General features: G+C 38.1%; 1 protein-coding gene across 8 annotated transcripts in view; it reads right to left on the reverse strand.

The window, feature by feature from the left end:
- Nucleotides 1-27,059, reverse strand: part of SLC44A5 (solute carrier family 44 member 5) — a 352,457-nt gene that overhangs the window by 41,902 nt on the left and 283,496 nt on the right. For all 8 annotated transcript variants that reach the window (XM_034653706.1, XM_034653705.1, XM_034653707.1 and 5 more), the window contains 4 exons: nucleotides 12,287-12,371; nucleotides 5,523-5,651; nucleotides 4,626-4,686; nucleotides 1,287-1,410 (listed from right to left, as the gene is read on the reverse strand). In XM_034653706.1, coding sequence (XP_034509597.1) covers nucleotides 1,287-1,410; nucleotides 4,626-4,686; nucleotides 5,523-5,651; nucleotides 12,287-12,371 — 399 coding nt within the window. The remainder of the gene's footprint in view (nucleotides 1-1,286; nucleotides 1,411-4,625; nucleotides 4,687-5,522; nucleotides 5,652-12,286; nucleotides 12,372-27,059) is intronic.

Below are 27,059 nucleotides of genomic sequence, written 5' to 3' on the forward strand. Positions count from 1 at the left end.
TTCAAAACATATTTTTAGAAACCATTTATCAAGAGTCACTCTTTCCCCAGCCACAACAACATGTGAGATGTCACTTTGGTAGACTACAAAGCCGGCTATAGCTACACACACAGAGAACATGGCTTTCATGAATGGTGAACAGATCCCTTTTCAACGAATGTGACATGTCCTCAATATTGCAGAAATCTCACTGTAAGAAATGAATTTAAATAAGATCAGTTTTTAGGTTACAAAATCCATAGAGTCAAGAAAGAACATCATCCTTAATTCCCTTTTCTAATCCTCTGACAGCTGGGTAGCAGGAAGGCACCACGGGGCACATACAGAAAAGTGCACGAATCATTAGTGTCCAGTTTGATGAATTATCAAAGTGAGTGCACTATGTAACTACAACATTGTTGTCCCTTTCCCCATGTGCCCCAGTTACAACAGCCCCTCCTTCCCCTAAGGTAACCACAATCCTGACTTTTGTGATAATAATTTCCTAGTTTTTTCAGTTTTACCACTTACATATGCATCACAGGGTAATTTAATTTCGTTGTGCTTGGTTTTGAATTTTTCTATCAATGGAACTGCACTTGTACTATTATTTTGTAGTTTCTTTCACATAGCTTTGTATTTGTGAAATCCATCCATGTTGTTATTATATTTTAAATATGCAGGACCTGTAGTATTCTTGGACTGCTAAACTCAAGGAAGAGAAAAACGTTTTTAGAATGTCTTTATGTTTCACTTTTAATTCAACACCTGAGCTACACAAAGATACTCTGTGTGTGTTTGCTCACACATGAGTGTACCCATCCACATCATGATGTGTACATCGAGAGAGGCTAAACTGACTTGACTGTAGTTAGTATGTAGAAACTGATACGGCCCTGAGACAGCATTACCATGCTTGTCTCACCTTTCTTAAGGCCTTCTTCCCTTTAAGACATCTGGCAGTTTCATTTTTTTTTGAATGGTGATTTAAAAAGCATCTTTTTATTGTGTTCATTCAACACGTAAATTAAGGTCTTTCAGTATGTTTACTGAGATCCCATTTCTATACCTGTTGATAATGAAAGTTTTAACCATTTTAAAAGAACATCATTGCACTTTCTAATTCACTTTGGTTTCTCCTTTACCTGTTTCTCTTCACAAACACACACCAAGTTCTCCAATCCACGGTGACACGTATATTTCATAACAGTGCATAATTCTTCCTCTATAACTCTCAACCTAATGAAGCTTTAGTTTGTGTACAGTAATAGGATGCATCCAAACTGAAAATAAGAATGTAAACATACTTTGCAGCTGTCCTGAGTTCTATAGCATTTCTTGTCTTTCCATTTCCATCTTCAAATGTTGTCTTATTTCCTACTGTCAAAGTGCCATTTTTAGTAGTGAAGTCAGGGAAACATCTCTGGAGAACTGTAAAAAATAAAAATAAAATTATGGTAATCATTTTTCTACTTCTTCCTATGTAATACTCTCCCTTTCTTAAGCTCTTTATTTATAATAAAATTCTTGCTAGACAATGTACAAACATATTGCTCAACATAGATAATTGCCCATTACTTGATGGTTAGAAGATTTTCTGATGGTTCTAAGACAGATGTAGAAAGAAAATATGATCACAATCTGAAGCTATACTCTGAACTTGTTGATTATTTTACACATGGCATATTCATCAAGTAGCCAATAAGTAAGATGCACAGCACAGGTTTTAAAAGAGTAACATTGAACATATCTCACATGGTAAAAACATTTTAATAAAAAGGCTACATTTACTTGTATGATTGAGTTTACTTTTTTTTTTTTTAAGATTTTATTTATTTATTTGAGGGTGAGAGAGGAGAGAGGGAGGGCACATGAGCAGTGAGGAGGGGCAGAAAAATGGGAGAAGCAAACTCCCTGCTGAGCAGGGAGCCTGATGCGGGGCTCCATCCCACGACTCAGGGATCATGACCTAAGCTGAAGGCAGACACTTAACCGACTGAGCCACCAGGAGCCCTGAATTTACTTTTCTTTTGAAAAACAAAAAATCTTAGATACTCTTTGAGTGAAACCTTGAAAACTGGAAATTAGTGAATAATTCCTTGAAAAATGAGAACTAGCCCAAACTTCAGGCTACTAAGACAACTGAATTTTTATTTGTGAAGTCTTAATAATTTGTCTCCCTTCCAGCATTCTCATTTACCTGGTTTTTTGGAGGGGCTGGAAATTGAAATTCTAAAGCTATCAAAACGGCCCACATTTTGTAGACTACTATAATTTCTCAGAAGAGTTACCTCACTGATCTTCCACGCACTTATTTTGATTAAATAGAATCCTTGCCGTTTTACAAATCTGTATTACTAAAAGTATTTAAAACCTCAATTTTAAATCAAGGGAAGAGAAATCAGAAGTGGATCATTTTTATATTTTTTAAGAAGCATCACAGATTTGCATGGGTTTTCAGGGAATTTAAACTTGAGAATACTAAACCAGTTGATACAGGGAAAGAAGAAATAGGTCTTTACCAAGCCTTTCCTTTTTGGGCTTAAAATGATCTCCTGTCTACCTACCTCCATCTTCTGTAGCACTTAAAATATGGCTGGTTCCTTCAGTATCTTCCTCATCTTTTTCTGGTTCTTCCCTGGCAAATTTGACATAGTCGTCTCTACCAGCTGCTTCTATTCCCTCTCAATCCAATCACATGCTGCTCCCAACACTCCAAGGAAACCGTCTCCCAGTGATCCCAATAATCTTCTAACGGCCAAAACCTCCAAATATCGTTTAGTCCAACCTGCTTGAACCCATTACCTAGCACAGTGTTTGGTACATGGAACTCAGTAAATATTTGCTATTAATTGAGTTAACTTTTCTGAGTCTTTGACATGGTAGACAACCCCTGCCTTTTGAAACTCTCTTCCTTTGGCTTACATGCCCAGGTTCTCTCCTACCCTCCCTTTAGCTTTCCTGTGTGTTCTTTCCCTTGCCACTCCTTAAGGACTGTTTCCACCTACAGAGTCCTCCAACCTTGTTCCGGGAAATTTCATCCAATCAGTTAGTTCCAATGACTAAATATTTTCGTTATATATTTGGAAAGTAGAGAAAATAAGAAGGAAGATACAAAACAATACATAGTCCTATCACCCACAATGAACTCTAACATTTTAGATAAATTACCTTCTAGTCTTTCTTCTACAAGAAATTTTTTAGCATCATAACCATAAAATAAACACAGGGTTTTCCCTTCTTTCTTTTAATATTACTTATTTCCTTTGGTAAACTATTTAATAAGTGAATTTTATTAGCTGAATACTATTCCATTAAGTAGTAAACTTAATCACCTAATGGGGGAATGAATACAAGTTGATTGTTATGTTTACCGTAATGTCTCCTTTACTATACTGTGAGGGACCATGCCTTATTCATTTTTGTATCCCCAGTGTATGTTTTATATTGTGTGATTTAACCAAAGTATACTGGTAAGGGCAGGGATGTCTTATGTTCTTATGCCTATTATATCTTCAGTGACTAAGGAATCATTTTTATCTTTTTGTAACATGGCTCTTGGCTGTTGACATTGGTTGCCCAGGGCTTCCTGGCAAAATGCAGTTGCTTGCAAGACCTACATCTTTACTTCAGGGTCCTCAATGACCCAAAGAAAAGGGAGAGGGACACATAAGGCATTGTGTTTCATGGTAGCTACTTCAATGGTACCCGACTTTCTATTCAAATAGAAAATGGTACCCGGCTTTCCACTCCAATAGAAAAAAGAAGAAAGAAGAGAGAAAATGCCCACAGTCTTGCCATCTCCAAAACATCCATACTATTTTGGCATATTTCTTTGCAATATTTTTCTTTGAATAGCTTTTTTTGTTTAATTTATACATGCTGGTCAATATAATGCATATAGCTTTTTATTTAACATTATACTATCTAATACTTCTATTTAATATTCTAAAATATTTCATTTAGTGAATACATCATAATTTACTTAAGCACTTTCTTGCTCATGAGAGTGTTTCTTTTTCCTTTCCTTTTTTTTTTCTTTCTTTTTGGTTCTTCTGAATAGCATTGTGATGGGTATATTTATGTAAAGTTATTTCTCTGGAGTTAGGATTAAATTTGTAGGAATGGAAAATTAGTGATTATTTCATTTTCTTTTTTAAAAAGTTAAAGTTTATATAAACTTTAAGTAAAATTTATAACTCTTAAAAATATAAAATATTGATTCCTTTAAGAGATACATAAATATTTCAAATTATAAGACAAGTTTATGTCCCACCATCACTCCCCAGGCGACTTCTGAACAAACTCTTTGGCTGAATTCAGGGGTAAGTGTGCAAGATTATGTCTGTGTGTGCTTACGTGTGCTCATAGAGCACCAGTCAATCTGGGCTTTTAAAATCAATATTTAATCTTTTCTGTGCATCTTGATGCAGGAAAACCTCAAAACTAACAGAGCTCCAGTGGAAATATCTTTGGCTGAAGTCAGGAGAATGGGCTTCAGCTTTGGCTTCCTCTTAATTAACTCTGGGACGCTGGGCCAGTCATTCAACTCTTCTTGGCTTCAATTTTGTCAGTAGTGAAATAAGGGAACTGAATTAAGTAACTTCTTATGATTATATGTTCTAAGATAAGTAATAACCACTTACATGGTTTGCTTGGAAAAATTGCTGTTGGACAATCATCATCCAGTAAGACTTGTGTGAGAGTCTAAAATTGAAGGAAGAGTATGTTAACATTTCAAAGGCTATGTAATGACAACTTCTACTCTCAGTATAAAAATTGTGTCCTTTGAAAATTTAAATCCATAATTATCCCATTATTTCATATTACTGCCCTAATAAGAGTGACTTTAAGATTATCCCACACACTTATTTGACAAATGCTCTAAAACATCCTAACTGTAATTCAATCATATCAACAATAAAACCAGACCCAATGAGGCCAAGACACACCTTTGAAAGTGTGTATCTATGTCTTAGTCACATTTTGAATTCTAATTCTTCAAATTTTTTTTTTGTGGAAAAATAGCATCGTCTCTTAGAAACCATTAATACTTTTTAACATAATGGGGCTTTAGAATTCCTTTATAAGTCTCAAACCTAGGTAGGGTTTGAGGATTTTTAAAAAATGAATAATTATCAAATTGGGTTTGGAAGTAAAATTCTACTTGTTACTAAGTAGCCATGGATTTTCATCTCCACATTACCATTGAAATGGTAACATTAATAAAATGAAATGATATTAGCTCCTAGATCTTGATATTAAAAAAATTCAGCCAAGAAGAGAATTTGTTGGTTTCAGGGAATAGTTAAAGCTAACTTACCAGACTTAAGAGTCTTGCAAAACACCTGAAGTCTATACAATGATATGCTATAAATGGCACATGTAAGTTTGTATGTACCTGTGCATTTGTGTTTTAATGGAATAATACATAATCATTTCCTAGATGATTTGGGAGCTTGTCCATTACAAATGCTCATATTACACTTGAGATTGAAACAAAAGTTAAATTATTCTCTAGTTTTAAGCTTAAACACACATACCTTTGCAGGCTTAACAAAAGGGGATTTGCAGAACTGACTGTAGTATGTCCAATAGTGTGTGTTTGTTCTGTACGCAAATTGTATTTCCATGTAGGTTAAAAATTTTTCTGGGCACTTGGAGACACAGATCTATGAAGAAAAGGAAAACACAGTGGTGGGGACTCAACTGAATTGAACAAACCAAGGAACTAGCTGTAAGATTAGACTTCTAAGTTATCTACCACTATAAAGAGCAAAACACCATTTTCCATCTAAGAAACATCAATTTTCTAATTTATGTAAAAAATAAAATTTCATGTACTAGTTATCAATCTCTACTCCTTGCCCTTTGATAATGATTTGTGTTAAGACAAGAAGATGTTGTACAATGACAAACTTGTTTTTAACTTCTGATTTTGAGATAATTGTAGATCTATTTGCAGCTGTGAGAAATAACATATTCCCCCCAGCTTTATCCAATGGTAATAACTTGCACAATTACAGAACAACATCACAACAAAAAAATTGATGTTGTTACCATCCACTAACCTTGTTTAGCATTCGCCGGTCTTACATACACTCATTTATTTATGTATGTGTGTGCATGCACGCATATACAGGTCTATGCAGTTTTATCATGTGTAGATTCATGTGATCACTACCTCAGGACAGTGATGGATTTTTAATAAATTATTTCCTTATTAGTTCCTGAGTTAGTAGATGAGAGTATAATGCAAGATTAATTTTTGCAAGATTAATTTTGCCCATGTAGTTTATGTATTTTCAGGACTAGAATCTTGCTTCCTTTCCGATATATGAATAAAATGATCATTAAAAATGCTCCAAATATTGATAACTTATGCCACTAATAACTATTAGTGCTAGTGAATTCTCAACAACTCTCAAAATATAATTGGGGATTTATTACTATAAGAAACTAACAAAATTGGGGCTATTTGTGGCAGTCAATCATTATTATCATCTTTTTCCAACAACACCAGCCAAATGTGGACAGAGGGGTCACCAACAGTATTATTTTACATTAATGACCTGAGGGGGCCTATTAATGCCAAACCAGATCACTGTGCTAGTAGTCCACAGAGCCACTGTGGAGTGACTGAATTCCAATTAGGAACTCCACAGAGAGAAAGCAGGATCCGAGAAGATACACTCTATTGGTTTTGTTTTTGTTTGTAATTAAAAACAAAAACAAAGATCCTGTTAAGCCATGAGAGTTGCAGTCCTTATGCATTCTCTCCCCCACCTTCAGTTCCTCTTTAGGAAAGCCTTCTCAGCTCTGACTTGCTCCATCTCCCTTCTGTACTTTGTTAACTTCTCACTGGCCAGATTCTAGCTCAATCCATTGGCAGCTAGGTAAAAACACTGCCGCTGAGCTGACATCTCTTTCTTATTCTTTGGGTCATGTTTATACTGTACACAAAAATATTTGGTGTCAACTCCACAGTTAAGGTAGCAGGTGGATAACTAAATGGATATGTCAAATCTCACGGCTAATACTGTTTTGTAGGAGCATCAGCAGCAACCAATTTCTTCTAGAAGTTCTGACAAGGCAAACAACTTGTCTCCACATTCACGCCTCTCTATATATTTTCTCTTTGTCAGTTTCTCATATATACATAGGCATTCACACACACACACACACACACACACACACACCCCTCTAGAGGAAATATTGAAATTTCACAGGTATCTTTCTACAAAAGCCAAAGAACTGTTTAGGGACATTCAAAGTCCCCAATATGCTCACATTTTTAAAAAGAAGGCTAAGGTTATCATCAATGCAAATGTCAAAATTTCACTCTGATTTGAGCTAAGCTGATTGAGTAAACCTTAAACATATTGGAAGAAACTTTACATTTAGACTTTGGCAGTTATATGGCTTTGAAAGATAACTTCACTAGTTCTCCTCTTGGGTGCATTTAAATGGATTTATAAAATGAATACTGAAAGTACTAATGCTCTCACAGGCCTTAAATGACAGTAGGAACTACTGAGTTGGGACCACAATTTCCGTATTCCTAAATACACACACATACAATGTATAGTACATATTAAAAGTGCTGTGTCTGCAGCATATACAAGAAAGTAATTAAAATGGCAAAAAGTGGTTTGTGAAAGAGAAGCACATCAAATTTCATTCCAGACACAAATGAGCTGTTAAAATACAATATAGCAACTGCTCTTTACTCTCTCCCTCTATCAGACCAATTTGTTCATTTCAAATACGATGCTGATTAGTAGCAATCAACATATAATTAGCAAAAAATGAAGGTCACATTGAGGTAGGATACCCTAATTGATCACAGTCTGTCCTTTAAATGCTTGTGACACATGTCTGGACTATGCTGGCAGTTAACAAAAAACATAATGCATAAATATACGGCTTGGATCAGTAGATGCATTAGTATGCCTGGCAACTTAAAAGCAAGTCTCCATTCCTGGCAGCTAAAATATATTCTGACTCATTTCTGATTCTTTGTGTAACCACAAAGGGGGAGCTTTGAGTGTAGTTCTTCATCATTATTTTTATGTCTTCAATTCATACAGGTTTAACATTTAATATAAATCAGAATTTGGTGAGTAGAAGGGCTATACTGTAGGTTAAAACACTACATTTGCTATGAAAAAAGCATGATCTAGTAAGTAATCTATGGCGTACTTTACATAAATGTAAATAACATGTACATGGGTACATGAAAAACATGATGTACAAAGATATTTTTGTTTCATCATGGGAATGATGGATTTGTACAGTGGAAAATTTCCTAGCCTGGGAGTAGGAAGATATTAATTCACTCGTTTATTCCTTCAATAAATACTTATTGATTACCTGCTCTGAGACTGTTCTAGGCACTGGAAACACAGTAGTGAATAAAACAGATAAAAACCCTTGCCCTTAAGCTGTTTACTTTCTAGTAGAGGAGAGAGGGATAACAACAAATAAGTAAAATTATAAAAAATTAAAATTATATTTGTTATAAGATGGTAATAAGTGCTATGGAGAAAAATAAGGCTAGAAACGAGGTTAGAGGCTAAAAGGTAGCTGAGTAGGATTCCAGTTTTAAATGGGTAATCAACGAAGGCCTCCCTAAAAAGGTAACATTTGAGGAAAGTTGTAAAGACTATTGATCAAGCCATAGTCATTTGGAGAAAGAGCACTCTAGGAAGAGAGAATTGCAAAGACTGGGCTCTGAGGCAGGGGCACTCCTAGATCCTTCACAGAAACAGATGGGTAATATAACCCAAGCGCAGTGAGCAGAGAGAGAATAACAGCACATGTAGTCAAAGTTGGACAGTAAAGGATCCTGCAAGGCCATTGTTAAGACTTTGCTTTTAGGGGCGACTGGGTGGCGCAGTCGTTTAAGCATCTGCCTTCGGCTCAGCTGGGATTGAGTCCCACATTGGGCTCCTCCGCTGGGAGCCTGCTTCTTCCTCTCCCACTCTCCTGCTTGTGTTCCCTCTCTCGCTGGCTATCTCTCTCTCTGTCAAATAAATAAATAAAATCTTAAAAAAAAAAAAAGACTTTGCTTTTAATCTCAGTAACTTGGAAGCTATGGGGGAAGGGCTGAACAAAGGAGAAACATAAATGTGACATATTTAATAGGATCATACTGGTTGCTGGGTAGAAAAGAGCCTGTAAGTGGAAGAAATTAGGGCAAGGATAGAGTCAGAGAGACTAGTCAGGAGGTCATTGAACTAATCTAGAAAAGAGACGATGGTTTTTTGAAAAAAGGAAGAGATGGTGAAAAGTAGTTTGGTCCAGGTATATTTTGAATGGAGACCAGAGGAATTAGCTGAAGATTCACACATGAATGCAAGAGAAAAAGAGGAATGAAGGATGATTCCATGGTATTTGGAGCTGGCTTTAACTGAAAGAGGGAAGACCACTAGGTTGGAGAATAATTTAAAGGATGAAGTCAGAGGTTAGGAATTGAGTTTTGGAGATGTTAAATTTGAGATGTCAAGTAAATATCCACGTAGAGACATTGCATAGGTGTTTGGTTATAAAGATCAGGAGTTCAGGGAGCAGACCTATCTGGAGATGTAAATTAGGGAGGGCAGCATGTAGATCATGTTAAAACCATAAGACTAGATGAGATCACCAAAAGAGTAAATGTAGATTTTGAAAGAACTTGGTGATGGGAGGGAATGCCAACATTTACAAGATGTTGGAAAGATGAAGAAAAACCAGCAAAGGAGACTAACAAGGAATAGTGAGAGAGTTGGGAGGAAACATAGAAGAATGTTGTGTCTTAGAAGCCAAGTCAAGAAAGTGTTTTAAGGAGGAGGACTTGAATAAACAGTGCTGTTAGATCAAATAAATGTTGACATAAGAATTGGCCATTGGTTTAATAATATGGAGGTCAATTGTATTAATTGGAGAAAACTGGAATAGGAGTAAAAACCTGAATGAGAAGAGAGGATTTAGACACATTGAATATAGACTATTCTATTGAGGACTTCTGCAAAAAAAGAGGTACAGAGATATGGAGCAGTACCTGGAGGGTGGGGTGTGTGGGATCAAGGAGAGAATTTTTTGAGATAGAAGAAATAACAGCATGTTTGTATACTGATGGGGATGATATAGTGGAAAGGGAAAAAAATGGTAATAAAAAAAACCCCAGAAAATTCCTGGAATGATGTGCTTGAGTGCGTGAGAGATTGGAATGCCCAAATGGATGGGCTGACCTTAGGAGCACAGGCAGTTCATCCACATTATAACCAGGAAAGGCTGAACAAATATATGAACATAAGTGATGACAGGTAGGCAAGAGGATGTTACTGTAGGAGCTTTTAAAAGTTGTCTTCTGAATGCTTATACTTTCTCAGTGAAATAGGAAGCAAAGTCAGAGGTTGACAAAGAGATTGGGAAGGAGTTCTTAGAGGTTTAAGAGGAAAAGGTGTGAAATTGTTTTCTAGAAGGTTAGGCTAGTAAAGATACAAGGGTTTTGTAGCGTGGCTGTGGGACAGCATTAAGGGCCCATTGAGATTAGTGGTTCTGAATTGAAAGAACTATTATATATGTTTTCTCCAACAACTCATAGCTGCCTGAGTTCAGGCATGGAAGAGACAGAGAGTTGCACTTAGCTAGGGATGAAGTTTTGCCAGGGAAGTATACCTATGTGGGATTGGGCAAAGGAATTAAGGGTTTATATAAGGGAGTGAATTTAAAGAAGTGTCATGAAATCTAAGTCAGATAGAGAGGGAAATGAAAACATGAGAGAACTGAGGAATACTGTGAAGGGGTTAACATTAGGGGTTTGTAGGTCCTAGTGAGGTAGAATGATTGTAATTGGAATGTTAGAGGGATTGAGATCGTCAGACATTGGGATGCTTGAAATTGAGATTACGAAGGGTGGTAATTACTGGTATGACAAGGACAAGGATTTGACCTTGGGAGTGGGTGGCTGTGGTAGAAAACAAAGTCTTATGGTAGACGTAGTCACAGAACTAAGATGCCGATATCTCAAGTTGGCTTTAGTCTCAACAGGAAGTAAGGTCTTTGAGACAGATGAGGAAGACAGCAAGCAAGCAGATTTACAAACTGGATCAGAGAAGATCTTTGTGGTTTACTAGAACATGGAACAAAGAGGAAGCAAATAAGTTAGAAGCCTATTACATTTTTGAGGCAGTTGTGCTGCTGAAGAATTCATGACCAAATCTGAAAAGGTCTTTGACATTAAAATAATCTTTGAGGTGCTAAATCTGCAGCACAGGAAGGGAGCTTCAAAGTTCTATGGCCCTCAGAAGAGCATAGATCTCCAATGTTCAGCAATGATGTGGTCTGAGGCTAGCAGACAGGAAATAACCTCGCAGATGGCTGAGTAAAGGCCCATAGGATGAAACAAGGAATACAATCCAGGTCAAATAAGAATGTTTTCCAGTGCCACAAGAAACCACTGTGCCTTTATCACTCCTCCCTTTCTGAACTGGAGTTTGTATTCTAATAGTCCTAGCCTCATTACCATTGTGCATTCAATATAAAGACCTGATGAAAGAGGATGTATCACCCAAAGATCCTTGGACTTTGGGTTAACGATAGCAGTACATGGGATGCGGGGTTGTCCCCCTTGGGAAGAAGGGTATTCTGGGGGACAGAGGGATAGACTATGGAAGATCCAACTAACTGCCCATTGAAGTCTATGCCTTATCCCACAATGGGACTGCTTTAGTCCTTCCTTCTTGCATCTAGGTGTGAACATATAAAAATAATATGCATGTTGTATCAGTAGAAATGTAATGTGTGAACACTTCTAATCCAAGGCTTTTAAGAGCAGAGATGTTTATTCATCTGTTTCCTTCTGGCAGGTGGATGCAGATGATGAGAAGGACTTAAGGCAGAGCCACCAGATGAAAGGAGCCTGGAGAAGAGTTGCCCACTGAGCACAAATGCCAGCCTTATACTGTTACATGACCAGAAATAAACTTTATTGTGTTAAGTCACTGAAAACCTCGAGTTTATAGTTATAGTAGCTAGCTTTGTTCTTCCTAATACTGATCTTGAGAAAAATACCACTTCTCGGGGCTGCAGTTTGTTCATTTTATAAAAATAGGTGGTTCAACAAAATCACTAAGATTCTTTAGTGATGCGACAATGATTAATCCTCCTTCATTTTGATTGTATATGAACAAACATGAGCTCATGCTTATGTCTTCCCACCTTCCATAAATTCATCATTAACTGTACACACACAGAATTCAAATGGAATTACTGATTCTTTTATCCAAGAATGTTCAAGATTGCAAGGCATTTTTTGCCTTACCTGTGTGGTAGGGCACTGTAGGTTTACCACCACAGAGGGACTGGTACAGCTGAACAAGTTAAAGTAAAACAATATGGTCTTGTTCCTGTTAAGAAAACAACATGTTTTTAGTGACTGTGGAAATATTCCATATCATTTCAGACCTGTAAACTTTTAATATAATGACCTTCAAAAATTGGCTTCATTTTCCCTAGACACCTACAATATAGTCCCCAACTCCCTTTTAAGCTGCCTAACATTCAAAGCTCCTTTTTGTAATAGTAAAAACTTGAAATAATCAAATTGTCCATCAACAGCAGATTGGTTAAAGAATTTTACGTCCACAAAGACAACTATATTACCATTGAAAATAATGTTGAAGAAAATGTTTAATGGATGGATAAATCCACAATACATTAATTTTAGGAAGGTTATTAAAAAGTATTCAAATATAATTAGATTTTAATTTTTCAAAAGCAGGGAAAACATATGCAAAAACAAATTAATATATATGAATGGTGGGATATATGTTTAGTTAATTTTTGTACCTTTATGGATTTTCTAAAATAAATTTATCACTTTAGTAAACTAAAAAAAGATAAATTGAGTGATATTTTCTGCTTGAAATTGTGATCAGTAGCATGGTAATGAGGCAGGGTGATACTCACCAGCACTAGCATTGAGTGGAGTATTACTCTGCCATTTAGCAATCCGTGATTCTCTTTTGAATCTCGATTTCATCTGTACAATGGGGAGAATACCAGCCCTACTACTTAACAGTGGTGTTGGGAGGACATAAGAGAATATGTAGTGAACTCAACACAAGTGGCTGTCCAACTTCAATATGTATCTCTAAACTTTGGGAGTGTTTGTTGAAAATCATGATTCTTGACGACTCCTCTACCCTTGAGAGCCCAAATCTCAGGCCACGGGGCCTAGGAATTCACATTTTTCCCCTGTTATCCCCAATAGATTGATTTTTGTATTTATTTTTATATAAATTCAATTAGCCAACATATAGTTCATCATTAGTTTCAGATATAGAGTTCAATAATTCATCAGGTACGTGTAACACCCAGTGCTCATCATATCATGTGGCCTCCTTAATGCCTATCACCCAGTTACCCCATCCCCCCACTCTCCTTTCCTCCAAGAACCCTCTGTTTGTTTCCTATAGTTAAGAGTTTCTCATGGTTTTTCTCCCTCTGATGACTTCCCAGTTTTCCCTCCCTTCCCCTATGATCCTCTATGCTGTTTCTCATATTCCACATGAATGAAACCATATAATTGTCTTTCTCTGACTGACTTATTTCACTCAGCATAACACCCTCCAATTCCATCCATGTCATGTAAATGGTAAGTATTCATCCTTTCTTATGGCTGAGTAATATTCCATAGTGTGTGTGTGTGTGTGTGTGTGGGTGTGTGTGTGTGTGTGTGTGTGTATGTATGTATATATATATAGCCAAACTAGGGTAGGTCTATTTTTAGCTTCTTGAGGAACTTCCATACTGTTTTCCAGACTGACTATACCAGCATGCATTCACACCAACAGTGTAAGAAGGTCCCCCCCCTTCTCTGCATCCTAGCCAAAATTTGTTGTTTCCTGACTTAATTTTAGCCATTCTGACTGTGACCCAGTATGTGTGAGGTGGTATCTCATTGTGGTTTTGATTTCCCTGATGCCAAGTGATGTTGAGCATTTTTTCATGTGTCTCTTGGCCATTTGTAGGTCTTCTTTGGAGACATGTCTGTTCAGTCTTCTGCCCATTTCTTGATGTATTATTTGTTCTTTGGGTGTTGAGTTTGATAAGTTCTTTATAGATCTTGGATACTAGCCCTTATCTACTATGTCATTTGCAAAAATCTGTATTAGTTAATATTAATGTAGTGTATCACATTGATTTGCAGATGTTGAATCACCCTTGCAGCCCAGGGATAAATCCCACTTGGTCATGGTGAATAATCCTTTTAATGTACTGTTGGGTCCTATTGGCTAATATCTTGGTGAGAATTTTTACACCCATGTTCATCAGGGGCTTTGGTCTGTAATTTTCCTTTTTGATGGGGTGTTTGTCTGGTTTTGAGATCAAGGTAATGCTGGCCTCATAGAGTTTGGAAGTTGTCCTTCCATTTCTGTTTTTTGAAACAGATTCAGAAGAATAGGTATTAATTCTTCTTTAAACGTTTGGTAGAATTTCCCCGGAAAGCCATCCGGTCCTGGACTTTTGTTTTTTGGGAGATTTTTGAGTAAGTCTTCAATTTCCTTGCTGGTTATATTTCTGTTCAGGTTTTCTGTTTCTTCCTGTTTCAGTTTTGGTGCTTTATACATCTCTAAGAATGCATCTATTTCTTCCAGATTGCCTTATTTGTTGGCATACAATTGCTCATAATATGTTCTTATAATTGCCTGTGTGTATTTTTTTTTTTTTTGGTGTTCGTCATGATCTCTCCTCTTTCATTCATGATTTTTATTAATTTGGGTCTTTTTTCTTTTTGATAAGTCTGGCTAGGGGTTTATCAATCTTATTAATTCTTTCAAAAAACCAGCTTCTAGTTTTGTTGATCTGTTCTACTGTTCTTTTGGTTTCAATCTGATTGATTTCTGCTCTAATCTTCATTATTTCTCATCTCCTGCTTGGGTTAGGCTCTATTTGCTATTCTTTATCCAGCTCCTTTAGGTATAAGGTTAGCTTGTGTATTTGAGACTTTTCTAATTTCTTGAGAAAGGCTTGTATTGCTATGTACTTTCATCTTAAGGCTGTCTTTGATGCATCCCAAGAGTTTTGAACAGTTGTGTTCTCATTTTCATTTATTCCCACGAATTTTTTAAATTCCTCTTTAATTTCCTGGTTGACCCATTCATTCTTTAATAGGATACACTTTAACCTCCAAGTATTTGAGTTCCTTCCAAATTTCCTCTTGTGATTGAGTTCAAGTTTCAAAGCCCTGTGGTCAGAAAACATGCAGGGAATAATCTCAATCTTTTGGTATCAGTTGCGACCTGATTTGTGACCTAGTATGTGATCTATTCTAGAGAAAGTTCCATGTGCACTCAATAAGAATATGTATTCTGTTGCTTTAGGATGGAATGTTCTGTATATATCTGCGAAGTCCATCTGTTTCTGTGTATCGTCTTTGTTCCTTTCTGGTCGATGTTACTTTTGGGCTCTCTCTTTGCTTACAAGATCCCCTTTAATATTTCTTGCAGGGCTGTTTAATGATCACAAATTCTTCTAGTTTCTGTTTGTCCTAGAAGCTCTTTATCTCTCCTTCCATTCTGAATGACAGCCTTGCTGGATAAAGTACTCTTGGCTTCATGTTTTTCTCATTTAGTACCCTGAATATGTCATGTCAGCCCTTCCTGGCCTGCCAGATCTCTGTGGATCGGTCTTCTGCCAGTCTAATGTTTCTACCTTTGTAGGTTAAGGACCTCTTATCTCAAGATGCTTTCAGGATTTTCTCTTTATCTCTGAAATTTGCAAGCTGCACTATTATATGTTGGGGTGTTGATCTATATTTATTGATTTTGAGGGAGATTCTCTGTGCCTCCTGGACTTGAATGCCTATTTCCTTCCCCAGACTAGGGATGTTCTCAGCTATAATTTGCTCAAAAAAAGCTTCTGCCCCTCTCTTTCTTCTTCCTCTGGAACCCCAATAATTCTAATATTGTTTTGCTTTATATTATCACTGATCCCTTGAATCCTCCCCTCATGGTCCAGTAATTGTTTATCTCTCTTTTACTCAGTTTCTTTATTCTCCGTAATTTTATCTTCTATATCACTTATTTTCTCTTCTGCCTCATCTATCCTAGCAGTAAAGGCCTCCATTGTTGATTGCAGCTCAGCAATAACCTTTTTGATTTCAACCTGATTAGGTCTTAGTTTTTTTATTTCTCCAAAAGGGATTCTCTGTGTCTTCTATGCTTTTTTAAGCCCAGCTAGTATCTTTATAATCATTGTTCTTAATTCTAGCTCTGACATTTTACCAATATCCATATTTATCAAGTCTCTCACAGTGATTACTACCTCTTGTTCTTTTTTGCTGGGAATTTTCCCTTCTGGTCATTTTGTCCAGAGAAGAATAGATGAACAAGAGAATAAAAAAGAAATAAAAAAAAATATCAACCACAATCCCAGCAAAATATACACTAGGCAAATCAGAGGAGATCAGAAACCAAAAAAGAAAAAAAGGGGAGGGCAAGAGAGAATATAATCAAACAGGTAGACAGAACAGGGTGATACACTTGGTTCTGGGTATATTTTTGTCTGTTAGAAAACACTTGATCCCAAATTTGTAAAGAAAGAAAAACATATATATACAAAAATAAAATTGAATACAGTGAAAGGAAACCAAAAATGAAGAATATATCTATCAAATGTAAATGTAAAAATGAAAATTAAAGACTTAAAGGTTGATAAAAGAAGCTAGTTAAAAAAGAAAAAAAAATTAAAATTGAAAGACTAAATAATCATGAGAAAAAACCCTCAAATTCTATATACTATTTTCCCCTAGTGCAGAAGTTCTTCAGTTCTGTGTGACCCATAAACTTGGTATTTGCCTGATGTTCCTGCTGATCTCCTGTGGGAGGAGCCTGCTGTGCTGATTCTCAGGTGTCTTTGCCTGGGCAGACTTGCACCACCTCTTGCCAGGGGGCCTGGCTCAGTGTAAGCTGTTTCTGGTTGCTCTAAGTGGCTTCTGTTCCCTGAAGGATTTTCATGCCACTTTAGAGGATGAAAAAAATAAAAACAAAAATGGTGGCACCCTGATCTCCAGCCCCGGAGCTGAATGATTGTGGTCCCCACTCTTCAGTGCACCCTCAGGGAGAAGCAGGCAATCACTTTTGTGTGCGCCAAACTCCACAGAATCCTGCAGTCCACACCCTCGCCCATCCTCCCAGGGGAGGGTGGGGGGGTCTCCTCATGGCCCCACTGCTTTCTGGGCCCTTGCTCCAGGAGCTGTTGCCCGATCCTGTGTGCACCCACACAGCTCCTCCCACTGGAAAGAGTAGGGTCTCACAGTGGTTTTGCTGCTTGCTGGGCTCCTGCCTGGTGAGCAGTCACCTGATTGTGTTGCAGTTTGAGCTTTATGGCAACACCTAGCTGAGAGGCCCCTCTGGGGCTCGCTAACTGTAGCTGGCTTTCCCACAACAATGCTTGGGAACTCTGCTGCACTCAGGCACCCCTGTCCTTTCTGTGACCCTGAGGATCCTGAAATCACACTGTCCTACCTAGCTTTCTGCCCCACTTCACCACCTGAACACCTCTTTAGGCAGAGATGTCACTCATCCGAAAAGACTTCTAAAAGTTCTGATTTTATGCTCTGCTGCTATATCACTTTCCAGTTGCTGGTTCACGGTGGCTCCCTCTCCCTGCAGTTTATCTTCCAATGTAACGCCTCTGATTCACTTCTCTGCACCTCCACGCTTCTTCCTGCAGAAAGTGGCCAATTTTCTATTTGTAGAATTGCAGCCATTCTTTTCTTAGATCTCAGGTTGAGTTTGCAGGTGTTCAGAATGATTTGATAGATATCTAGCTGAATTCAAGGGACCAGATGAAACAAGGGCCCCCTACTCCTCTGCCATCTTCCCTCCACTTCCTCCCCAGAAGATTTAAATACAGGTCATTTATAAACCATACCTTGAGAGAATACAGCCCTAAATATTCAAGCATGTGTTAAGTCCCCAATTAATTAATGTGACTACATATATGGCAGAATGTATAATAGACTGTTGATTCAATCAACAAGTAGGATCCAAATGTAAAAATAAAGAAAGCTCTCCACAATAAATAAATAAATAAATAAATAAATAAATAAATAAATGCTGGCTAGATTCTTGCATCATTTCTACCCTCTTCCAGACCCTGAATGGGTGAATTTTTTCCCAATTCCAAATTGCAGAGGGTTCTGAAAGAATTTCTCATAAAGACTGAGGGTACCTGTAGGAAGGGCAGACCAGCATTTCATTTTCAATTGTACATCTCTTCTGTGGCAGACTTATCCATCGACCTTCTGTGCCCATTTTAGAAGTGAGAAATGAAACTCAAAGAGACCACAGAAGGTTAGAAAAGCCAATGGCACAGAAAGAGTGGAGCCCTGAAGCAGCCTCTTATGGGAGGATGTAGAATCAAGTAAATGGGCTTGTACTTCCCTGGTGATACCTCATCTGACACCAAGAGACTGGAGGTGAGTCACCAGGGATGGAGCTGAAGGGGTTTGGAGGGGGCAAGCCAAAGCTGATCTCCCAAATCAAAGGACTACTTAATAAGGACTTCCCCCAGAGAATCTCTTCTTGTACACCATTAGAGAGCCAACTTTTAGATGCTTACCCCCAAAGAGGGTGTTGATGTCTAGTTAATCATGTCTTAGCTGCAGGAGCAACAACCACATGGGACGAGGGCAGTGGCCAGGCACTCCTCCTCCTCCATCCCACACACCACAAAGAAAGAGCCAGAACCAAAAGAGAGGGAAGAGAAGGGAAACAACACACCAGGCACTCTCTTCCTCTCTCTGTCACCTTGCAGAGTTCAAACTTGAGCTGGGGGATTGGAAGCAATGAGATTCAAATTTTAAACTGGACTACACAAAACTCTATAACAATAGAAAGGGTCTGGAAAAATACAGAATCTACCTGAGATGTTAGTGAGAAGAAGACAGACTTGCAAGAACTTTGTTAAAGGCAATGATATGGGAAAAATAAGCCCATTTCATGTTTGTAATTCTATCAAGTTCAGATGGCTCAGGAATATGGCCATCAACTTATATACAGTACGCTCAGAGCTACTTCACAATTCCGCAAGAGCCAGCTTTGCTCTTTCACCACTCAAACAGCCCTATCATCTACAGTCTTGCAGTACCTGTGCTTTGAATTTGTACCTATGTAAATGAATAAATTATTTCATGTCATGAATCACTGGAGTTCCTTGGGAGTAGTTAAAACTGTGAATGGTAAATCACTAAGTGTCAAGAGTCCCCCATAGGTAAAATTGATTTATAAACTGCAAAATGCTACATAAACTCAAGTTATTCACCAGATTATGCTATTGTCAAGGGTAAGGTTTATACCTTTTTCACCTTTATATCCCACATTTCCAACACTTATCCTAGTACTTGGCCCATTCTAGATATTTATTAAATGTTGCAGAATGAATGAGAACAATTCCAGAGTAAGTTGTTGTTGTTTAATCTTAGACTCCTCCTTAGTTTCCCAGTACAAATCTATAATCACTCAATCACAGTCTGTCTGATATCCTTAAACTTCAGTGAACCTCATGGGGCACCCTGGTAGCTCAGTCGGTTAAGTGTCTGACCCTTGATTTCAGCTCAGTGTCACAACTTAGGGTTCTGGGATAGAACCCCACATTGGGTTTCGTGCTCTCCCTCTGCACTTCCCCCCACACATGTACTCTTTCTCTAAAACAAATAAATCTTAAACAAAAACAAACTTCAATGAACCTTAAATTCCTCAGGTACGGCATTGGTGGTGATGGCTGCAACTGAGCAATTTTGTGGGAGTGACTGAGGGAGTAACTATTTAACTTAAACTGTATTTCCATCAAGAAACAACAAAGTAAAATCAACTGCAAACTACTAGTTCAAAATGATGTACCATGCACTTAAGCCTTTCCTCCTCTTCCCTAAGACTCATCGAAATAAAAGAACAGAAGTAGAAAAAGGAATAAACCTCACCACACCATCTAAGGGTGAAAAGACAGGATCTGTTCACAACTGTATGAGAGTTCAACAATTTCTGGAAGATGGAATTCATATGAGAATATGTTGAGTGATGAATGCACCACAGAGGGGTAGGAAAAGGGTGAGATACAACTTGCCTGTTAGAAATCATGAGATGCTGGATTCAGAGTTGAAAGTGAAACATGTGGCTGAACAGAAGATTAAATGAAGGTTTATGTACAGAGCTACAGTACAAACCTCTTTTTCCCCATACCCCAGCACTTGGAATTCCAATGTCCAAGAAAAACATGCAAAACTGAGGCCTCCTTTGTGGAATGAACCTTCTGGGATTAGCAAAGGCTTTTATGGAATTTGGTGCTCCGGCCTATAAGCCTTCATATTGGGCATTTTGCAAGCACATGCCTGACAGCCAGCTTCCCATCAATTCATGCTGTAGTGAAATCTGACAGCAAACTTGGCCTCATCACACTACACAGGGCAGAGGTCTCACAGGAAAATCGACCTACTAACATAGTTGTGGGACAAATTCATACAAGTGACTTAGTTCAGTCTTTAATAATAATGGGTAATCAAGTAGAATCAGGAATGTAAGGAAGAATCAGAATATGAAAAGAAAGACTAAAGTAAGCAAAAACCGATGCTTGATGAAACACAATAATTTAGGGCATAGGATGGACCTTTAAAAAAATATCCAGTATTTTCAAAATAATTCAAGCAGACTGTCCACAAAATAGAAATACTATAACATTACAAAGGAATAATAAGAGGGTAAGAGGGCTTTTAAAGATGAAAAATATGAAGAAGATAGAAGAGTAGGAGGACCCTAAGCTCACCTCATCCCATGGATACAACTAGATAACACCCACATCAGTATAAATAACCCAGAAAATGACCCAGACTGACAGAACAGATTCTCTGGAGCTAAACATAGAGAAGAGGCCACCTTGAAGAGGGTAGGAAGGGCAGAGGCACAGACAAGAGTTAAACAGACCCACAGGATTGTCCCCAGGAGGGACAATGCAAGTACAGAGAGGGAAAAGAAACACACCCTCACACCAGGCACACCACACGTGGAGAACCTGCATGGGGAAAATAAACCCCCATAATATTTGGCTTCGAAAACCAAAGGGGCTGAATTTTGTGAGTCTTTACAATCACCGGGGCTTAGTGCCTAGAACTTTAAAAGTCAGTAGGCTGGACTCTAGAAGAGCTGGGAGAGCATGGAGGAGAGGAGGATACCAAATCCCCATCCTTAAAAAGATAGCGCAAGAAACAGCCCCACTAAGATACAGCATAGAAGCAGCAATTTGAAAAACACCTGGCATGTAGAGAATGGAGATTTGTTTACTATCTGAGAATGAAGACTGGAGGGGCAGGGATTTTGGGAGATATCTCCAAGAACAAAAGAGCTGACAGGTGTCATTTCCCCCCCACCCTGCCCCCCAGCTTAGACACAGGAACACCTGTGGGGACCAACACAGTGCCAACACTTGATATCTCACTTGTTAACACTGTACCCTGCCCCCGCATTCTCCAACAGACATGGCCCTCCATAGACAAGCCTCCATTTTAGGCCCCTCCCAAGCAGACCTGAGCAGAGCTTCCTGACCTAGGGCACCTCACCCCTGTGTTCTCCTGTGGACCTGCCCCCTCTAATACAACCCTGGAGAGACCATCCTAAGTACTACCATTAGCCTGACAGTGCATAAACAGCACTGAGAGAGGCCAGCACAACTCCAGAGTGACTCCTGCCCAGGGGAGAGGAGGTGATAACCACACACAGCAGATCGAATTTGGCCACAAAGGTGGGCTGGGGACAAACAACCCTGCAGTTTGATGCTACTGCATCTCTAGCAAACATTTAGTCTGACTCAAGTGTAAGGTGGCCGCAGATTGTCCACTAACACAGGGAACAAATGCTGCCCACCAGGAAAGAGAGCCATTGCAGATAACTGGACTATAGGTAAATACAGCTCAGCCACCACAGCAGGGCACACACAACATACATAAGAGACATTCCTAAAGTGCCAGGTTCTGCTAAACAGGGAACATTGCACTGCAGGGCACTGCAGGGCCTCCTCTTTATAAGGCCATTAGTTTCAAGAGCAGGAAATGTAGCTGATTTTCCTAACACATAAAAACAGACACAGATTTACAAAATGAGGGGACAGAGGACTTTGTTCCAAATAAAAGAACAGGACAAAATTACAGAAAGAGCAATAAATGTAATGAAGTAATATATATACCTGATAGAGAATTTAAAGCAATGGTCACAAAAAAACTCAGTGGATTTGAGAAAAGAGTGGAGGACCTTGATGAGACCTTTAACAGACAGAAAACACGAAAAAGAACCAATCGGAGATGAAGAAATAATAACGAAAATTAAAAATACACTAAATGGAATAAACAGTGGACTAGAGGAAGCAGAGAAACAGATTAATGATCCAGAGGACAGACTAATGGAAAGCAATCAACCTGAACAGTAGAGAGAAAAAAATAATACAAAATGAGAATAGACTTAGGGGGTGCCTGGGTGGCTCAGTTTGTTAAGCGACTGCCTTCACCTCAGGTCATGATCCTAGAGTCCTAGGATCGGGTCCAGCATTGGGTTCCCTGCTTGGCGGGGAGTCTGCTTCTCCCTCTGACCCTCCCCTCTGTGCTCCCTTCTCTCTCTCTCTCTCAAATAAATAAAATCTTCAATAAAATAAAATAAAAAAAGAAAATAGACTTAGGGACCTCAGTGACACCATCAAGTGCTTGCATTCACATTGTACAGATCCTAGAAAGAGAGAAAAAAGGGAGTAGAAAACTTATTTGAAGAAATAATAGGTGAAAACTTCCCAAATCTGGGGAAGGAAACAGAAATCCAGATCCAAGACGCACAGAGAACCACCAACAAAATCAACCCAGGAAGGTCCACACCAAGACACATAGTAATTAAAATGGCAAAGAACAGTGATAAGGAGAGAATTTTAAAAGCAGCAAAAGAAAACAGGTGATTACAAGGGAAATCCCGTAAGGCTATCAGCTGATTTTTCAGCAGAAATTCTGTAGGCCTGAAGAGAGTGGCATAATATATTCAAAACACTGAAAGAAAAAAAACCTGCAACCAAGAATACTCTATCCAGCAAGGCAAACATTCAGAATAGAAGGAGAGATAAAGAATTTCCCTGACAAACAAAAATTAAAGGAATTCATGACCACTAAACCAGCCCTACAAAAAATATTAAAGGGGACTCTTTGAGTGTATAGGAAAGACAAGCAATCCTATTTACTGGACCACTTTCCTACACCATATACAAAAATAAAAATGGATTAAAGACCCAAATGTGAGACAGGAAACCATCAAACTCCTCTTTGATGATGACCTCTGACATCAGTTGTAGCAGCTTCTTACTAGACACATCACTGGAGGCAAGGGAAACAAAAGCAAAAATGAACTTTATCAGTGCCAAAAATGGGACTTTATCAAGATAAGAGCTTCCGCACAGTGAAGGAAACAATCAACAACAACTATAAGGCAATCTATGGAATGGGGGAAGATATTAGCAAATGACATATCTGATAAAGTGTTGGTATCCAAAATCTAAAAAGAACTTATCAAACTCAACACTCAGAAAATAAGTAACCCAGTTAAAAAAAGGGCTGAAGACACAAATAGACATTTTTCCAAAGAAGACTTCCAGATGGCCAACAGACACATGAAAAGATGCTCAATATCACTGATTATCAGAAAAATGCAAATCAGAACTACAGTGAGATATCACCTCAGACCTGTCAGAATGGCTAAAAAGAACAACACAGGAAATAATAGGTGTTGGCAAGAATGTGGAGAAAAGGGGAACCCTCTGCACTGTTGGTGGGAATACACTCTGGTGCAGTCACTCTGGAAAAGAGGATGGAGGTCCCTCCAAAAGTTAAAAATAGAGCTAGTCTACGTCCCAGCAATTGTACTACTAGGTATTCACCCAAAAGATGCAAAAATACTCATTTGAAGGGATACATGCACCGTGATGTTTATAGCAGCATTATCAACAATAGCCAAGTTATGGAAAGAGCCCAAATGCCCATCAACTGATGAATGGGTAAAGAATATTTGGGGTGTGTGTACACACACACACACACACACACACACAGAAATATTACTCAGCCATTAAAAATAATGAAATCTTGCCATTTGCAACAAAGTGGATGAAACTAGAGAGTATTATCCTAAGTGAAATAAGTCAGTAAGAGAAAGAAAAATACTGTATGAGTTCACTCTTATGTGGAATTTAAGAAACAAAACATATGAACGTAAAGGGAAAAAAGAGAGATAACCTATAAAACAGACTCTCAACTATAGAGAACAAACTGAGGGTTGCTGGAGAGGAGGTGGGGGGGGTGGATGGGTTAAATGGGCACTGGTTGTGAGCAGCATTGGGTATTATAGGAAGTGATGAATCACTAAATTCTATACCTGAAACTAACATTACATTGTATGTTAACCAACTGGAATTTAAATAAAAATGTGAAACTAAAAAAAAAAAAAAAATCCAGGAAGTCCAAGGTGTGAATAACAGAATTCCAAGGAGACAATCAATAAATGGGAAGAATGAAAACAGCAAAGAAATAACTGAAGAAAATTTTCCAGGGCTAATAAGAATCCTAGTTTTTTCAAAATTACAGGACTCAGACTGAACAAAAAGAATTTAAGAAGAGAAAAAGACCTGAGTTGCCTGGGTGGCTCAGTCATTAAGGGTCTGCCTTCGGCTCAGGTCATGATCCTGGGGTCCTGAGATTGAGCCCCGCATCAAGCTCCCTGCCTCGGCGGGAAGCCTGCTTCTCCGTCTCCCACTCCCCCTGCTTGTGTTCCCTCTCTCGTTGTGTCTCTCTGTCAAATAAAATCTTTATTTAAAAAAAAAAAAAGAAGAAGAGAAAAAGACCTATGTCTTATTGTGAGATTTCAAAACACTAAGAATAAAGAAATGATTTTAAATGCCTTTTCCAGAAGAAAAAAAGTCACTGAAAAATATGTGAATCAGACTGACATTAGCCACACTGGATGCCAAAAACATTGAAATAATGGCTTCAAATTCCTGACAAAAAATGTCTTTCAAGGTACAAATCTATCAGTAGGCCATCAATCAACTATAAAGAGAGAGAAGAAAAGTATTTCTAGGGACTCAGGAAATTACTTCCTGTGCTTCCTTTTCTTAGGAAGATCATTGAGAATGTTCTCCATCAAAACAAGGGTGTCAGCAAGGAAAACAAATTGGCAAACAGGAAACAATGCATGGGACATGTACATACTTTAAAAAGTGTCTGTTTATCCGAAATTAAAATTTAAGTGGGCATTCTGTGTTTTTGTTTGCTAAATTGGACAACTCTGGAATCAGGATCCAAATCTAATGGAGTGGACGAGTCCCAAAATTAAAGCTATGAATATCTAAAATTTACCCGGTCCTGAGTGAAACAAAAGGACAAAGACTCAGAGAAAAGGGCCTCTGAAAAAATGGGGTGATTAGGTAGAAAAACTTGTGGTCCTGATAAAGGCTATTTACAAAAAAACATAATACTTTCTAAGTCCATCCATGTTGTTGCAAATGGCAAGATTTCATTCTTTTTTATGGCTAATGTTCCATTATGCTTATATGCCACAAAACAAGTGAATAAATGAATACAACAACAAAAGAGAAACAGAATCATAAATAGAATAAACTGGTGGTTGCTGGAGGGGCAGGGACAGAGAGATAGGCAAAATAGGTGGATGTGGATTAAAAGGTACACACTTCCAATTATAAAATAAATAGGTCACAGGGATGAGAAGTACAACATAGGGAATATAGTCAATAATAGTGTAATAACTTTCTGTGATGACAGATGGTAACTACCCTTGACATGGTGAGCATATTGAAATGTATGTATACAGTTGTTGAATTACTATGTTGTACACCTGAAACATTGTAAATCAACATTATATATAATTACGTACTACATTACATGAGGTAATATTAAAAGTCAACTACAGGCCAATTAAAAAAACATTTAAAGAAAAAACCTCATTGGCAAACAAAATATAATTAAAATGTTAATGCCCTATGTTGAAGCAAACTAAAATGTGGGATGATACTAAGCCATAATAAAGCATAAGATTTGACACTGATATCAGTGACCTAGAAGACATGAAAATGGAATGCCCTGGAACTGAATAAAGTTTACAAAGCTATAACAAAGTAAAAGTTTGTTTCCAACTTCTAGAATCAAACTACGAGTAGAACATGAAAGGTTCTGTTAAAGTTTTGGAACTGAACTTCATAACACATTTGATTATGTCAAAGGTAAATATAGAAAGTGGAAGGAAAAATGAAAAGAAAGAGGGAGAGAAGGGTAGCAGGATAATATCCTCCTTTAAACAGAGAGGAGTCAAAACACTGACAAAGCTAATGGAACAAGAAGTAGAGGTGTTAGTATACCATTTAAAGTCATAGGAATAACTATGAAAATCTAAAGGTAATAATTATTCTAACTGCAAACAAGGGAGGAGGAGGGGATCAGGCAAAGAGATCATGCAAAGGAGTTAAATCTTCATTTTTCATAGCAGGCTGGCAATGGATACTTTTTTTAATGGATACTTTCTAACATTAATAAAGCACAAAAGAATAAGCCTATTACTTAAAGTATGCAAAAAACCACCAGAGAATTAAGGCCAGTGTTACAGACTGAATGTTTGTGGCCACCTGCAAATTCATATGTTGAAATCCTAACCCTCAATGTGATAATCCTAGGAGGTGGAACTTTTGGGAGGTGATTGGGTCTTGCGGATGAAGCCCCTATGAACAGGATTAGTGCTCTTATAAGAGACCCCAGAGAGCTCTCTAGCCCCTTCTTCCATTTGAAGATGCAGAGTGAGTACTGCTGTCTGCACGCTGGGGAACAGGCCCTCCCCAAGAGCCTGACCACACTGGCACCCTGATCTTCGACTTCCAGTCCCTAGAACTGTAAGAAATGAATTTCTGTCATTCACAAGCCCACCAGTCTATGTATTCTGTTATAGCAGCCTGAACTCACTAAGAGAACCAGTGAGAGAAGAGGGTCTCTGTGGAATGAAATTGTCGGT

This window comes from Ailuropoda melanoleuca, chromosome 2 (assembly GCF_002007445.2).
Source record: "Ailuropoda melanoleuca isolate Jingjing chromosome 2, ASM200744v2, whole genome shotgun sequence".
In the NCBI taxonomy this organism is placed as follows: domain Eukaryota; kingdom Metazoa; phylum Chordata; class Mammalia; order Carnivora; family Ursidae; genus Ailuropoda; species Ailuropoda melanoleuca.